Below are 16,181 nucleotides of genomic sequence, written 5' to 3' on the forward strand. Positions count from 1 at the left end.
AGTGACGAAAAGCACCGGTGTCAGCAGGAGCCATGCTCCCAGCAATGAAGCTACTACCCCTCATTAGGGGTGGTTTTAATTTTGTTGCTAGGAGAGCTCTCACCCAGCGATAAAGAGCAGGCACACAGCACACCTTACAACGGCACAGCTGCAGCCTCACAGCCGCACCATTGTAAGGTGCACAGTTAGACATAGCCTTGGGGCTTGTCTACACTTATATTTTATAGCACTCTAACTTGCTAGCTATAGGGTGTTAAAAATCACCCCCCTGAGCGCAGCAAGTGTGAGCGCTTTAAAGTGGTAGTGTAGACAGACTGCTAGTGCTGAGAGCCAATCCCCTTGTGGAGGTGGATTACCAGGAGTGCTGGGAGAGCTCCCGCACGACCACACTCGCATTTCAAAGCGCTACCGCGGGACCGTTCCCGCAGTACCGTTCCCACGAGAGCACTTTGAAGTTTCTAGTGTAGACGTAGCCTTAGACATAGTAATACACCTTGTAGGCCTGTCTTCTCCACCCTCCATTATTGGGACTTAGAGTGTAAATGATGTAGAAAGGTTCTGCCAACTGGAGAGAGAAGCCAGTGGAAATTGGAAAGGAGTGACACCCAGGCTTTCCTTTCGAAGCATATGCAAGCTATGACTGAGGATAAAGGGCAGATGAGCAGTGACCAAGGAACATGCTGAATCTTTATGCAGTCTCTCTACCTTTGTCAATAGGGCAAAAATCTGTGCCCACCAGCTTCCGGAGGAGCAAAGCTAAACTACACTGTCCTGATTGGAGATACCCCCTGTGCTGTCACTGTGTCTGAGACCCAACTGCTGTGTGAGCCCCCCAACCTCACCGGGCAGCACAAAGTTATGGTGAGGTCAAAACACACCATGAAGCTACCTTATATACCTATGTATCTAATCTTTCCTTCCCTCCTTCCTTCCTTCCTTGTATGGCTCACTGAGGCAGCTGAGTGCCATTTCTTCTAGAATTGTCAGGAATCAGATAGGATTTACCTCCCTTTATGGCTGTTTAATAGGAAGTTAAGCATTGCTGTGGATTAGAAAGGAGGAAATCCCTATCCTCTCATGGGAGATGCCCTTCTACTGTCCGGGCTTGCTAGAGATTCCAGGAAACTCAAGTATTTATGTCAGCAGGACATCAGTACCAAGTATCATATTCTTATCATATTCTTTCACCGTTCTTTATTTGTTGTTCATTCTATAAGGCATGAGTGAATTTCCTGTAACATCTGCAGGGGTCAGGAAGGAATTTTGCTTCCATGGACAGCATGATACAATTGGCCAGGTGTATTAGGGGGATTTTTGCCTTTTCCTGAAGCATCAGAGACAGGCCTCTGCTGAGTACTGAATTTGATGGGCTAGCAGCTGATCCAGCATGGCAGCTCCTGTGTTTTCATTTATTGCAGTGTTACTCCTCTCTGATGCAGTTGGAGACCAAGTGGGCAGCTGCTGAAGAGTCTAGGTAGAGCTCGAATGAGGCTTTAATTGTGATTTATTTTTCTTCAAGTTCAGCAACCAAAACATATTTGAAATATCACAGTATAATTCACACTAGAGCATCCCTGCTGACAGTTGCTTATATCTGAGGCCTTGGCACATTCAAGAAAACCCTAACCCATTTTAACCCCCAGTCTGTTTATACCACAGCTTTCATATATAGCCTCTTCTCTTTTCTCTTCTCACCCAGCCTGCTTTCTTGGTTTTCCTTGAACTCCTTTGCCAGTGGAATTGTCACTCTGTCTCTAATGTCCGCAGTTTACAAAAGGGAGTTGAAAGCCTGTGAAATGAAAGTCAAATGGAGCCATCAGATAATAAGAACAAAGCCTGAGATAGTGAAAGGCTGACGTATTTATCATGAACTGAAGCCGTCTGTGTGTTTCAAATAGGCTGTGCCCCTTTTTTGAAGGCAGCCAGTGTTCATATGGTCTTAGTTGTGACTGAGACAGACTGTTTGCCATGTCTTCTGATGGCATCTTTGCAGACTGGGGAATGATCTCCCTAACCAATAAAGAAAGGGGCTTTGGCAGCTGAGAAAGTCTATCAGGCATCTGAGCAGGGGGAACGAGCACTAGTTATTCAGAGGCCACTGTTTCTTGTCCCTGGCTCTTCTCTCTTGCTGAGATAACCACTAGGGAAGAAATCAGTTTCCCCAGCATGGGCGAGTGAGCAGAACAGAGTGTGGTCAGCAGCACTGCTGGGATTGTATCAGGAGCGAGCAGTGGTAGTTCCAGGGGTGAATCCAGTGTCCTCCATGATGAGATGTCAAAGCCATTGTAGTGGCAGAAACCTCTCCACAGTGAAAGGTGATGAACAAAGACAGCGTCTTACCGAGTGCATGATGAGTGACCGTAAGCTAGACATGGGGAATGGGAGAGAGAAAGCACAGTCCAAAACCAGAGAGGAACAGCATAGCCTCCAACATGACAGAGGAGAGATTGAAATGGAGAGAGATTTTCTGCTCCAGTGTCCAAAATATTAGGGAGTAAATGAGAAAAGATTTCTTCAGCTTATAAGCAAGGACCAGAGATTTTCCACCAGATATCAGTACGGAACAGCATAACCTAGGGACAGAGTGAGATGTTGGAGAAAACACCAGGCTGCTGTCACAGCACTTGTATGTCTTGTCATGCAGTAGCTGAAACTGACCAAACAAGACAGATCCTGGGGCAGCAGGGAGAAACTGGGTGCCTTCACACTGTGGTGAAGGGACCTATAGAGAAAGCACATGTTAGAATAGATGAGGAGAGCCCAATGTCTCTGAAATGGGAAGCCAAACTAAGCCACAAAGAATTTAGGAGGGGGGACCCAGTGTTTCTCGGGAGAGCTTATAGTTAATGTAGAGTATCAAATGCATGGGAAGCACACTGGCTTTGCCTAAAAGGGGTGGAGATACTCTCAAAGTTGATCAGTTCTTCATCCAAATACCAGCCCCAGCTGGTGTAACTGCCCCACCCCTCATCTGGTCACAGCAGGCAGAGCCCGCTGGCTGAGCCTCCCTGTGTTTTGCTTGGCTAGGTGCACGTGGGTGGCATCATCTTCTCCCCTGGCTCGGTGAATGTGATCTCGGACAGCCTGCTGACCTTGCCCGCCATCGTCAGCATTGCGGCGGGAGGCAGCCTGCTTCTCATCATTGTCATCATCGTCCTCATCGCTTACAAGCGCAAGTCCCGGGAGAACGACCTCACCCTCAAAAGGCTCCAGATGCAGATGGACAACCTGGAGTCTCGGGTGGCCCTGGAATGCAAGGAGGGTCAGTACCCTGTTATTGTTGTGTTCAGGACGGGGCAAAGGGGAATGGGCTTTGATGTAACTGCATTCCCCAAAGCCAGCGTATGTGGGGCTGTGCACATTAGCAGAAATTACAGGGAGGCCAAAGGTACAACTCCAAATGCCAGGTAGGGGTCTCTGTTCTGAGGGCCCTGTGTAACCTGTCCATGTCACCCAGGCATTTGAACTGCCCCGAGCCATCGCCAAATCTCACAGACCTGGCAAGAAATGGTTTCCTCTTCCTTACTGGGTAAATGTGACATACTAATTGAAAATCCCCCCAGTGTCTGAAGTGGAGAGGTTCTCTCTCACTCCTGAGCTGGCGGCTCTGTTCCTTTCCTACTGGAAGAGTGTCTGCATTGCAATTGGCACCATCGCATCTGCAGAGAAGCTGTGGATGCAGAGCGCCCCACTTAGATGGGAGCCTCTTTTCTCCCCTCCCACCCCAGGGTGAGTCTGACAGCGATGGGAGAGCTGTCAGTGTCCTGGGATCTGCAGGGCTATCAGAGCAGGACAGAATTAGCATGAAAATAAAAAACAAAAGTAGGAGGGGAATGTGAGATGAGATCTAGCTAGCCTGGATCTGGCGTCTCTCCCTCTTAGAGCGTATTGGTTGCAGACTCAGGCGGGGCTTTCTGGAAGTGTTGCTGTGTCGGCCCAGTTGGTTTCTTTAGAAATCAAGCAGGGATTTCTAATGATTCCCTCAATCCGCCCACACAGGCAGGTGCCTGGATTTCACTATCTAAGGTCATGAAAGAGGAGGAAAAACATCCTCCTGGAAAGCAGACCCTGAAGGAATCCTGGGTTTGTGTCCAAGTTCTGCCTGGATTCCTGATCCTCTCTCATGCAAGCCTCTGTTAAGGATGGGGCTATGTCCCTTCAGCTTATTGCAAAATGTTCTAATCTAGATCAGAGCCTCCCCCTTTGGGATTTCCAGGGCTTCAGACAGTCACGGTACTGACAAATGACTAGAACAGGGTGACTTCTGAGGAATTCTAGATGCTGTCATGTCAGGAAAAAAATGCAGCTGCAGTCCACGGCTTGTTTGTGTCAGTCAGGAACTTATGCTTTGCTACTGCTCCTCTTCTCTCACTGGTAAATGCTAAATCCACTTCACCTCCTTTTATCCATTTCAACTAAATTGCAGGAACATTTGAAAATGGCACATTCACTCACCGAAATGCCTGGACATGCATTCACACACGGGCCTGGTCTGCCCCACAGGATTTCAGTGGGAAATTCCCACAAGATCAGCTGCATCAATGTTAAGGAGCCCTAGAACAATGAAGCTGTGAGCATTTTTGGCTCTGAGCTAGTTAAATGACACAGAGGTAAAACCTTCGGAAGTCCCCAGAGCCTTTTCTCCACTAGGTCCTCCCCAGCTTCAGGGCAGTTGAACCAGTGGGAGCGCCAGTGGGAATGTTTTTCTCAAATCCCCTAGTGTAGACAGGGCTATAGTTAAACACACAGGCAGAGTCCTGCACAGACATGTGAACACATACGCAGTCACTAAAACACACAGACAGACACCACACACTTTCTGTATCATGGCACTGTAGCTCTGAATGTTCTACAGCCCTTTACTGAGCTCTGTTCTTTAGTGAGTTCATGTTATATGCAGTTTTCTCTATCTCGCCCCTTTCCTGCTCAGCGTAGCTAATCATCTTCTCCTCTACATGTTGGCAGATATGTTATATAAAAAATTTTAAAAATCACCATGGTGAAAAATTGTAGGCAATCAGTTTATAAATTGACCCCTTTTCCTGAGAAACTTCATATTGCTTTGCAGAGTTTTCCTCTCGTTGAGTTCTATTGATTTGATGCCAACTCTAGTACCTAGTCTCAGGTCTGGTTTCCCTGGTAACCAGCTCCTGTTTATACTGTGTTGCCTTTGAACTGGTTTGAATCTAAGGCCTCCTGAGCCTGTTTATAGCTTCAGAGGAAAGGTTAGGTCAGTGTCTGCCTTCATGCGCTCAGAGAGCGGGAGAGTCTCTGCACCTTTGAGGCAAGCACACCTGCCCCCACAACTAGGGAAGGCCGTAACAAGTGTATCGGATGCAGACACAGCCTAATGTGCGGCGAATAGGATTAGAGTTTGATCCTGCTTAAAGTGACACATCGAGATTACATTGTGGAAACTGCTCAGGCCCCAGAGTGCCTGGTCAATATGTCTCATTCTCTAATGGCCTCTTGCTGAAGGGGTTTCGTATGGACATAAGGGGACTCTGACCCTATAGGAATTGTATGGTTCTGACAAGGAATGAGACAGAACCAGAAAGTGGAATAATTCTGGTGCACAAAGAGAGAAAAGAGTCCACACTGCACCTGCTGGAAGCATGCCTCTGGGAGCCCAGCATGGCATCCTAGATGCTGAGGAGAAAACAGGCTGGGAGTGTAGTGCAGGTGCAGACACCACAGGGCTGCTGTCCTGTGCTCAGGCTTTGCTGTCAAAGATTACATTCTGGGAGGGGTTAGAGTATTGGGGTACTGCATTGCGGGGCTGTGTCACGGATGTGCATTTTTACTTGGGGTGAAAGGTAGGGATGGAAGCTAATTTGTACATTGGGTGGCTGAGAATCAGTGTATACACATTGGAAGGCCTGTGTTGAGGGTGTAGGGAGCTGTGCATTTGTAAATGGGGTGTGTGTAGGTTCAGAGGAAGTGAGAGTCAGTACATTTTGCAGAGGAGATTGAGCACTTGTGGTAGAGAGTGCATTTAAGAGGGTTCATGCAGGTACCAAGGGTGCATGTGGATACGATCCAAGTTGTCTTCTATGCAGCATGCTCTGCATCAAAGAGATTGAGCAGTTCAGACAAATAACCTCTCTAGATAAAAATCTCAGTTAATAATCACATTTCTCTTTTGGCAGCATAACTGTGGGTGAAAAAATAAACTCTTCCCAGCAGCGGCCATCGAGCTAGCAAGAGCAGAACCTTTGGGATAGAAAGAATCTCCTCCTCTTCTTGCTTTTCAGAAACCTTGTACTTGTTTTAACTCGTTGAAATTGTCTCTTACAAATTTCAGAGTGTAGGAATCTAGTCCCTAGCAACAAGGCAGGCTGGGCTTGGCATCCCAACAAGGATACAAAGATGGAACTTAAATGATGCTTGCTGGAAGCCAAGCAGCAGCAGGCTAACCTGAGGCTGACTTCTGACCAAAAAAAAAAAAAAAAAAAAAACGTTCTGGGAAGGTTTGCTGTTGTGCATCCTAGAAAAGATCTAATTTGAAGGAAGCTTCGTGGATCAAGGGAAAAAATAAACAGAATGCAGCAAATTTCAGAGAATGATCTATATTCATGTTCTTGAAATTTGCATCAGCACACACAACCAAACAAAATATGAGGAGACCCTTGCAAACAAGGCAAAGAATGACATGAATGTAGGACAGACAAATGGACTCATGGTTGAGGACAGCCTAGCTGAAGTCCTAGAAACTATGGATGGAAGCATCATCAGTCCATCAAGTATAGTACTCCATTCAGCATCTTATGTTTCACTTCACCTCACCTCCACCCCCCGCTGCACGAACCTCCATAATATCTGTGTCTAGGCTGTACCGTACATGGACAGATAAATACCTTCTTGATCCCTGCAGCCTGCATTTTAGGCCCTGAAGCATGATATTAGGTTAGCGGTGTTACTTGTAGAGAAGAGAAAGAGAGAGAGAATGTGGTAGGCACAACAATTTAAAAAGGGTATCCTTATTTCTAGCTGGAGCCTTTCAAGGTATTTTGGGTGCTCGTACACAAGGTGTGAACTGCATACAAATTAGCAAACATCTTTTATCCTCAGCATCTGTTCTTTGCACAGTGTTCGCACGTACTTGTGCGCACCCACACTCCCTCTCTCTGCTGCTGCTGTGAAAGTGTCTCCCAGCCATGACGGCATGTTTGAGCAACACAGTGAGGTCCTACAGTGACCAAGTTTCCCAAGATGGCTCATTTGCTGTCCTGGATTTGCCTGCCAGGAAGGCCGACTGCTGGCTGTTCCCAAAGCCCCTGTTGTTTAGACTCAATTCCTCATGGTCCCCTTTGATTTCACTTCTTTTTCTCTCTCCTCCTGGCCTTCCCCTCCCCCACCCCCCATAGCTTTTGCAGAGCTGCAGACAGACATCAATGAATTAACCAGTGACCTGGATCGCTCCGGGATCCCATACCTTGATTATCGGACATATGCCATGAGGGTCCTTTTCCCTGGCATTGAGGACCACCCTGTCCTGCGTGAGCTGGAGGTAATGAAATGGCTGGGCACATGCTCTCCCTCTCTCTGCTGCTTCTAGTGCTTACATAGTTTGGACTATTTTTCTGGTCCTTTCTGGGAAGCTAGATTGAAACTCACAGAGCTGTGAAGCACCTTCCCACCTCCCTCATCGAATCTTATTAGAAGCACTCGGGTAAGTGAAATAAGCACAGAGTTCATTTTAACAAATGGCCTGGCATTTTATCAGTTTAACACATGGTTTGCTTCTTCCTGCTCTCTTCTGGGGCTGGTTTTGGGTTTTTTTAATATTATTTTCATTGCTAAAGCACTACCATGGAGCTTGCAAGCCCAGCTGCAAACTGGCTGCCTTTCTTATCAGTGTCTTTTTAAAGTCTCTTTTAATCCCTTTATTGTGGAGAGAAAAGCAAAGGGTATCCGGCTACTTATTGTGGTGCTCCCGCAAGGGATGAGCTTTTCACCTTGGGATGACCTGGCCCAGGATTTGCTGTATGTCGGCAGTTTTCATTCCCTCCCCCCCATTTTTTTTTTAGATAAGCCGTTCATTAAAATTTCAGTGTCAGTGCTGTGTTGTGTTCCCATAAGAATCCTGCAAACAACACTGGATTGGGTTGAGTCAGTACCTGGAAGAGAGGCCTTCAAAGCAAACCCTTGTGCTGCAGAAAGTAATACCAATTATAATGTAGCACTCTTCCCTTTGAGTTGGTGTTGACTTAGTGCCCCAGCATGGCATCAGAGGCCCTGGAGGTATTGGACTAGTTCTCAACTCTGGTAAATTGGCATAGCTCCAGTTAGGTCCATGGATCTATGCCAGTTGACACCAGCTGAGGACTCACCCACTATCTTTGGGATGAGATGTAAAAGAGAGGCCTTGACCCCTTCTGGTCATTATATTTGCCCTGGAATCGTTGACATGAGCAGGTGTTGCTCCTGCTATCCTGGCCAGATTCCAGTATGGATAATTGTGTTCTGCTTCCATAAATCCACCCTTCAAGTTCCAGTTAAATGTGCTTTTGGCCAAACAGTGCTGTGTGGTATTGAGCAATCACTGTATATCACTCTAGAGGTGACTGCATTTCACTGGTGGATGAAGGGATCCCTGCATATCATTTGTATCAAGTTATGCTTTGGGATCCTTTGAAATGAAAGTCATTATAGAAATATAAGAGATTATTAATATAATAAAAAAGCTCTAATTAAAATTAATTAATTAGATGAAAATTCTAACAGCAAACAGCTGCCCACAACTCAAGCACTGAACTCAGACAGGCTGCTTTTGAATCGACTTCTCCCATTGCCAATCTTCAACATTTTCCAGTCCCACATATGATGATGATTTAAATTGCCAAGTAAGCTGATTTTCTAACAAATGTGGCTGCTTTTTATTGGTTTCACTTATGAAAAACAGAACTGCAGGAGTGATAAATGTGTTGCCAATTACACAGTTGTTTAATTATATAACGTTAGTAGAACCAATATATACTGTTCCAAGATGTTTAGTAAAGAATTGCTTAATGTAGTTTATCATTTTGACTCATAATGAATTACTTAAAACCAGGACTGGCTGAAAGCCTCAATTAATGTTTTACTGTTTCTCTATAATAAAGCAATAGTCTAAATTTGTAATTAATTTACTTATGGGAGTGCCACTTTTTTTTTTTCAGAACAAATACAAAATGTATGTCACTTGTAGGGCTTTCAGCCTCAAAGCAGAGGCTTTGGTGTTCAGCGAGCCTGATTCACAGCAATGGTGAAGGCAGATAGGGGCACTGTTTCTTTCAGTGGCATGCTGAGATTGTTGCTCCCTGCTTACAGGTCCAAGGGAACGGGCAGCAGAATGTGGAGAAGGCCTTGAAGCTCTTTGCCCAGCTAATCAACAACAAGGTGTTTCTGCTGACATTCATCCGGACCCTGGAGCTGCAGCGTAGCTTCTCCATGCGCGACCGTGGCAATGTGGCTTCCCTTATCATGACGGGCCTGCAGGGAAAGCTGGAATACGCAACTGATGTGCTGAAGCAGCTGCTCTCAGACCTGATTGAGAAGAACCTGGAGAATAAGAATCACCCCAAACTGCTCCTGCGCAGGTAAGATGAGTGGCAGGGGGAGGAAGCTGCAGGGGCATGCCCAGATAAAGGAATCAACATCATACAGTCATGCAGTTGCTGTCCCCTCTCCACCCAGGGAAGAGCCTTGGCGAGGGGAAGGGGTAGGGGCAATGAAAGCCGCATGGCTACCAGTGGTGCACGCACACACACGTGCACACTGGCAAGTCCCAAAGAAAAGTTGCATATAGCAGGATCTGGCAGTGAGTAGCAAGGAAACCCCAGTCCAGACAAACCCTCGAAGTGCAGAACGAACTTGCCCTGTGCAACTCCCATCATGCTTTTATTCATTGCTTTTCCACTTCCCTTGGCCTCTCAGGTACTGAGGGGAGATCCAGGTATGATCTTTCTATCTAGTTGCACTGGGAGCCCTGGGAAGGCTCAGCATGGGGGGTGAGTGGCTCCAGCCTGGGTGACCCGGTTGACAGTAATAAGTGAGAGTGCGTGGTGGAGGTTTGGACAGCTTGACAGTTAAAACGCATTATTCAGCATTGGCAGGCTGACCCCTGACCTTCAGGGACATTAGCAATTTTACTCTACGTTTTCCAGATGTCAGTTTTTTTATTCCCAGCCCAGGTGGTTTCTTGGTGGGCAGTTCCCTTGCTTCTAACCTGGTTATCTTGAGGAGATTGGATTTGTCACTTCTTTGTTATTCACTTTGGGGGATGGGAGGCTCGAAGGGACTGGGGACCCTGCTCAGAGCTGGTTCCTTTTTGTGTTTGGCTGTTTTGGGTGGGGCTGCCCTGTTCTGTCGTGCAGAAGGAGGGGAGGAATGAGTGGAGTCAAGGGGGACAGTGAGGGATTAAGAGTGAAAGAGAAGTATGAGAGGTAATAGTTCTCTTGGATCAAGTTTAAGATGCTGTGCAACCATCCATGAAAACATATGATAGCATTAACCCCATGTTTCTAGAGACAGGGAAGGAAAATGGATGGACTCTTGAAGGTTCCCAATGGAGCAATGCATTTTTCTTTCTGCCACCACTCCATGTAGCATGACTGAAACTTCACGGTGTGCCAACACCTCCACCCCTGGAGAGTTCTGCTTGACAAATGGGGTGTCCTGGTGCCCATGAAGTTGACTGAGCTGAGCCAGGACTGGAAGCCTCCTCTCATCATCATTGGGTGAAGGCTGACATCACCATCAGTCTCATTGGTGCCAGATGACCCCTGAGGTTACTCTGATATCTCAATGTCAGACCATTTCTCTTCCCCCTGCACCTCAGTCCATCTTCCAGCTGGGCTGGCAGGGGAAGCAGGTGCCAGATGGAGGAAACTGGCTTAAGGGTGAGAATAAAAGCAAAGGGATGCTCTTGGGATTTGGAAATGGTGTGGGGACTGGAGGGAGAATGATCTGGGGCAGTCTTGGCCAGTACCCTGCACCCTAAGTGATCTGTGTGTGTGAAGGCACCATAATAATTGAAACAAAAGCACACCGCGTGTTTCTTAGAATTCACGTTGCTCTATGTGTTTGATTCTGCTGCCAGTCCCGGCTCTTCTTCTGTTCAAGGCTGCATTAGTGCGGCGTTAGGGCAGATAGGCACACACAGAGTTTGCTGTGGAGGCTCATGCATCTTGGCCACATTTCTTCTGTAGAGTAGCACCCTGCTTGTCCAAAGAGAGTGGGGACAACATGGAATTAATTCAGGTATTTTGGGATTTGGAAAAGAAGGGGAAGCTTTTAATGTTACTCTAAGTGATGCACATAAGGAGACATCACTTGAACCCAGAGTAGTGGGTTCCACTAAACCTTAAAGGCAAACACTGCCCATGAGTAACACAAAGTGCTACAGAGGGCGCCGCTCACCCCTCAGTATTCACTAGCCTACAGTGTCTGATTTGTACAGTGTTATATTTGGAATATCTTATTCTAAATATGGGGAATATGCTGGTGAGCTCGCACATCATATCACAGTCCACTGGCTATTGCTTTTTTAGGGGCACCCACTGCACAAGAGTGAGTGTTACTGGAGACATAACGTGGGTGTTGTGCCTGTAAAACACTGGCCATCCAGTTGCATGTTTGCATTTAATTATTGTTTCAGAGGTTGAAGCAGGGCCTATGAGAGCGCTACTGCAGGGACCACAATAGGCACGATCTCGTTTGAGCTGATCTGTTCACTTTTTGAGTGCAGAGCTTTTCTAATCAGCCTGTGCCAGATCAAAGCGAAAGGGAAAAACCTTGGCATTTATGCTTTTTTCATTTTAAATGTGAGGGAATTGTATGGGGAAAAAGGTTCCACAGTTATAAGCACCTGATTGCATCTCTTCATCTGTGTCTATAAATTGCTTCATTAGACTGCAAGCTCATCAGAGCAGGGACCTCCCTTCTTGCATGTTTGTACAGTACTGCATGCTTTTGAGCATCTGCTCAGCCGGGTCCAGATATTCTAGAGATGAGCATGGCATAAAAGCCTAGATGGACAGGGTAAGTAACAGATCCAGAGTCTGGGCTGGCAGGGAGAGGGCAGTGGTAAAACACCTCCACCTCACTTCAGACCTTCTCTGGCCTGCATCTAGGGGTTCAGCCTCCCTGGCCCAATCAGTCCTACATGTCTCTGATGACACTGCGCAACAAAAGTTGCAGCGTCACTGTGATAGAAGGGCTTTTGTTCTATGTATCTAGGTACTTACTTGACCTTCATCCCTACAATATCTGTGCACCTCACAGTCATTAATAGATTTTATCCTCTCAGCCCCTGCATCCAATAAGGAAGGAACTTCCCCGTTTTACTGTTGGGGAGCTGAGGTAAATGGCAGCTGAAGTGACTCACTTTAGGTCACACACACAGTCTGCAGATGAGACAAACATTGAATTTGGTAACCTGGGTCAGATTGGGTCCCATGACTCTGAGGCAACAGGCTGCCTCCTATTCCTGCTTCCCTGAGTCATCCGTGTCCCTGCACTCACACTGACAGCATTTCAGGGCCCTGTTGCATAGGAGTCGCCCTGGTTCTATTCCACTGTGTCTCAGCTTTGCCCCATGGGTTGCTGTGCGATGCAGGAAGGGCCTACTCTGTGCTCACTCACTGTCCACCTGTCCACAAATGGAGCCATCGCCACACTGAAGCCAAAAGCAATGAGGAGTATTCCCAGCTTGGGGGAGTTTTCAGGGATTCCTCCAGCCACAATGAATATACTTGGCAGGAAATTGCTCTTAATCTGGCCGTGTTTGCAGAGGCAATAACTCATCTCAGAAATGGAAGCTGCGTTAATTTCCCCTGTGGTTTGATGAGTCGCTGTGAAACTGTCTTCAGCCTCAGCCATCAATAATGATTTTTCACAGTGCTCTAAAAATACAAGGCTGGTGATCTCAGCACTATCCCCCTCCCATCTCCTGTCCCTCACCCCATTACCACCACCAGCAGGTTTTGCTCATAACACAATGAACCACATCAGAGCCCGCCTAGCAATGTCATAGTCCAATTGCCAGAGACGGAAAAACCAGACTCAGAGAAAGGGCCAAACCCACAGGGACTGTGTGTGGCAAGCCATCACTCTCTTTGAGTTTCTGCCGGCTTGAAGCATGTATGATTTTTTTCTTTGTTTCTCAAATTCAGGGGCTGGAGCAATTGTGTTGGATCCAGTCCTGAAATGGGAGCAGTTCAAACTCAGAGTCTCTGTACAGCCAAGGAAAGGAGTTAAGCCAAGAGCAAATGTTCTTCTACCGTAAAGAAGGCTCAGAGAGAGAACACAGCCACTCCTTTGTGTGGCTCCTATTTTGGCAGTCAGAGGCTGGGGGTTGAGCTTTCAATGCCGGGGGTAGCTAATGTGGTCTGACCTGCAGTTTTATGCAATAGTGCCCCATCCTGAAAGCAGCCTGAACCAGTGATCTAGATATGAAAGTCTCCATATTCTATTTCTAATCCCCCAAGCCATCCAGTCCCCTCGGTGCAGTCCTGCACTGACATCCCCCTTTCATCCTTTGTGGTACATTGGTGCCAACACAAACTTGTGAGCTAAATGTGTTAATATAAAAGATGACAAGTCATCTGCTGAAAGGTTCGGATTCTATCCTGGTTCAGACTTTCCCAGTCAAATGCTTCTGTTTCGATTAGCTGCCGTGAACATCATGGTAAATGGTAAACATCATTTGGGCTTGTAAATAGACTTGGGGAAAGAGACTCACCCCGCATAGTTCTGAATGGGGTTATTTCTCACCCATCAAGCCCATTTAAAAGGCTCTTGTAGCATATCACCTGTCTTTGCTTTGCCATGTAAACACAGGATTAATGTTACCCTTTTAAGAATGGGCTCATGAGGGCACTTTCCTGCTCTTCTCTGTGGAATTAAACAGCCAGTTCATATTCTACATATAATCATGTGGCCTGTTTGTTTCAAATGCCATTTGCAGAGTGAGGGTGGAGCTGCCTGAACCCCTACTCCCTGACGTGCCAGAGTGTTGAGTGAGTATGTCTTGCATACGGCATAGCCAGCCACATGCAAGACTAGTATCGGTACTTGGCACAGATGGTGTCATTCCAATGCATACAGAAGGAGCTGGGGGACGAGGTCTCCTCTGCAGCAGCAGTGGCATTTGAGAACCTGAGAGTGAGGTGGGAGGAGGCTCTGTTTTATCAGAACTGAGGACTCGTGGATTAGTTCTGTGAATTATCCTCCCAGATATGGCAGGTGATGCAGGGAAACCAAATGAACCCTAAGAGCCTTCATTATCCTCCCTTTTAATTTGATAATTCTCACTCCTGGGCATTACCAGGGTTTTTGCAAATGCAAATAGTTGCATGGCTGCGGGAGACAGTGAGCAGGGATGGAAGAGCACATGGAGAGATGCCTTACAGACCCAACCTTCATATGTGATATGCTTATACTCGATGGAGCTACGCCTCCAAGTTCCAATCACTTCCTCTACTGAGGCAGACTGCTGAGTTCTAGGTAGTTCACTCGTGGAGAGGGCTTTCAGCTGAGACCATAAAACCATATAACACGTCCTGCCAGCTGTGCATTGATACTGAGGGCTTGATTTTCCCCTTCTGTTACACCAGTGTAAATCAGAAGTAGCCCTGTTGATATCAGTGGAGTTACACTGCTGTAAGTGGGAGAAAAACCTACCACAGGGCACCATGGCATTTTTTGTGAAGAGTTAAGGGGTTTGTCCCACTATCTTCTGTGCCAATTTCCTCTCCCCTATTGTTAAGCATGTGAGCTGGGATTTTCAGAGGAGCCCAACAGAGTTAGCTGCCCAGCTCCTGATGAAATTCAATGGGATTTGGACACCCATGTTCCTTTGATAATTCCTGCTTTCTTGCCCGCGTTGCTAGTGCCTCAAACACAGAGAGTGGCTACAGGTTCAGTGTATCATTTGGCAGCATTTGGGATGAAACGCAGGTTTCCAACCCACTGGCCTAATGAACGCTGAGAACTTTCTGAAGTTCTTCTGCCACTGCACTAGTCTTGGTGCAGCTTCACCAGGGCTTGCAATGAGGAAAGTGACAGCATAGTCCAGCCACCAGCACGTTTACCACCATGTCATCTGGACGTGCCCTGAGCAACGCCAGGCAACTTGGTGGTGAAAAAGCTGGAGCCTTGAAGCCTGTTGCTAGCACAGGCAGAGCTGCACTGAGGCTAAACTAGCGATGGGAGAATTTCAGAAAATCCTCATTGTAGATGGAGACTTTGCAGAATCTCTGTCCCCTGCCTTGTGTGACCCAGGGCCTGGTACACCAGTGTCTGGCATTTATGGAGAGACCAAACCACCCATTGCTCCTATCATCCAGCTGGTCTCCTCAGGTGTCTCTCCATGTAGGAAAAAAGAAACTTCTCCAGCACCACTATCTTTTTCCCCTTTCTGTACATCTATTCCATCTCCCCCTTTTGTCCGAGAAATGGAGGACCTGCTGCACATTTGTTAAGTACCTGCTTCCCCTTTGCTGCTGTACAAACCTGGATTGATGCTGCTTTGAGGGATGGAGGGTGGCCATGTGGCACATACACATTCTAGCAGCAGCAAAGGGGTTAGCAATATGTAGCAGTCATTAAAAGAGGCAAGAATGCAAAGGATCCAGAAGAAACAAAGCCTAAGAACTTGAAAGCCAGCTTTGTGGTGTGAAGATCCAGATATTTCAGTTGGAAACCTACAAAGTAAAGGTCTCTTCCAGCCCTGTGGGTCTGTGAGCTCCTTGGGTATTTGTTTAGTATGCAAAACAATCCAAGTTAGAACATTTTGTCCTAAGTTAATAATGAATGAGAAGCCACAAAGTGAGAAATTATTTTATTTTACTTTTGAGCTCTCTAGTGGCAGCACTTGATAACTGTTGTTCAGTTCCTTCTTTCTTTATTTTGCCTCTCTGCTTTTCCCCCTGTGGGAGACTGAAGGAAAGCTGACATTAAATCAAATGACTGTCCTCATCCCTGGCACAGGGAGCATATGGCAGTTCAGAGACTAGACAAAGCAAGGGAAAATTAGTAACATAAATATTGATTTTGGGATTTTCCTGGTCCTTTTTGTTTAGTTTTATTCCCAGCACCCCAGTGAGTCAGAAGAGCAGCCATAGGTTGGCATCAGGCTTTTTTGGAAAGTTGCCCTCATTTATGTGGTTAATATGAAAAGGGTTTTCTCCGAGTCT

At 46.7% G+C, this 16,181-nt stretch overlaps 1 protein-coding gene across 1 annotated transcript in view; it reads left to right on the plus strand.

Moving 5' to 3' along the window:
* Positions 1-16,181, plus strand: part of PLXNA2 (plexin A2) — a 322,697-nt gene that overhangs the window by 270,481 nt on the left and 36,035 nt on the right. The window contains exons 19-22 of the mRNA XM_050957071.1: positions 718-861; positions 3,028-3,262; positions 7,368-7,510; positions 9,313-9,581. Coding sequence (XP_050813028.1) covers positions 718-861; positions 3,028-3,262; positions 7,368-7,510; positions 9,313-9,581 — 791 coding nt within the window. The remainder of the gene's footprint in view (positions 1-717; positions 862-3,027; positions 3,263-7,367; positions 7,511-9,312; positions 9,582-16,181) is intronic.

This window comes from Gopherus flavomarginatus, chromosome 5, assembly GCF_025201925.1.
Source record: "Gopherus flavomarginatus isolate rGopFla2 chromosome 5, rGopFla2.mat.asm, whole genome shotgun sequence".
NCBI classification, from domain to species: domain Eukaryota; kingdom Metazoa; phylum Chordata; order Testudines; family Testudinidae; genus Gopherus; species Gopherus flavomarginatus.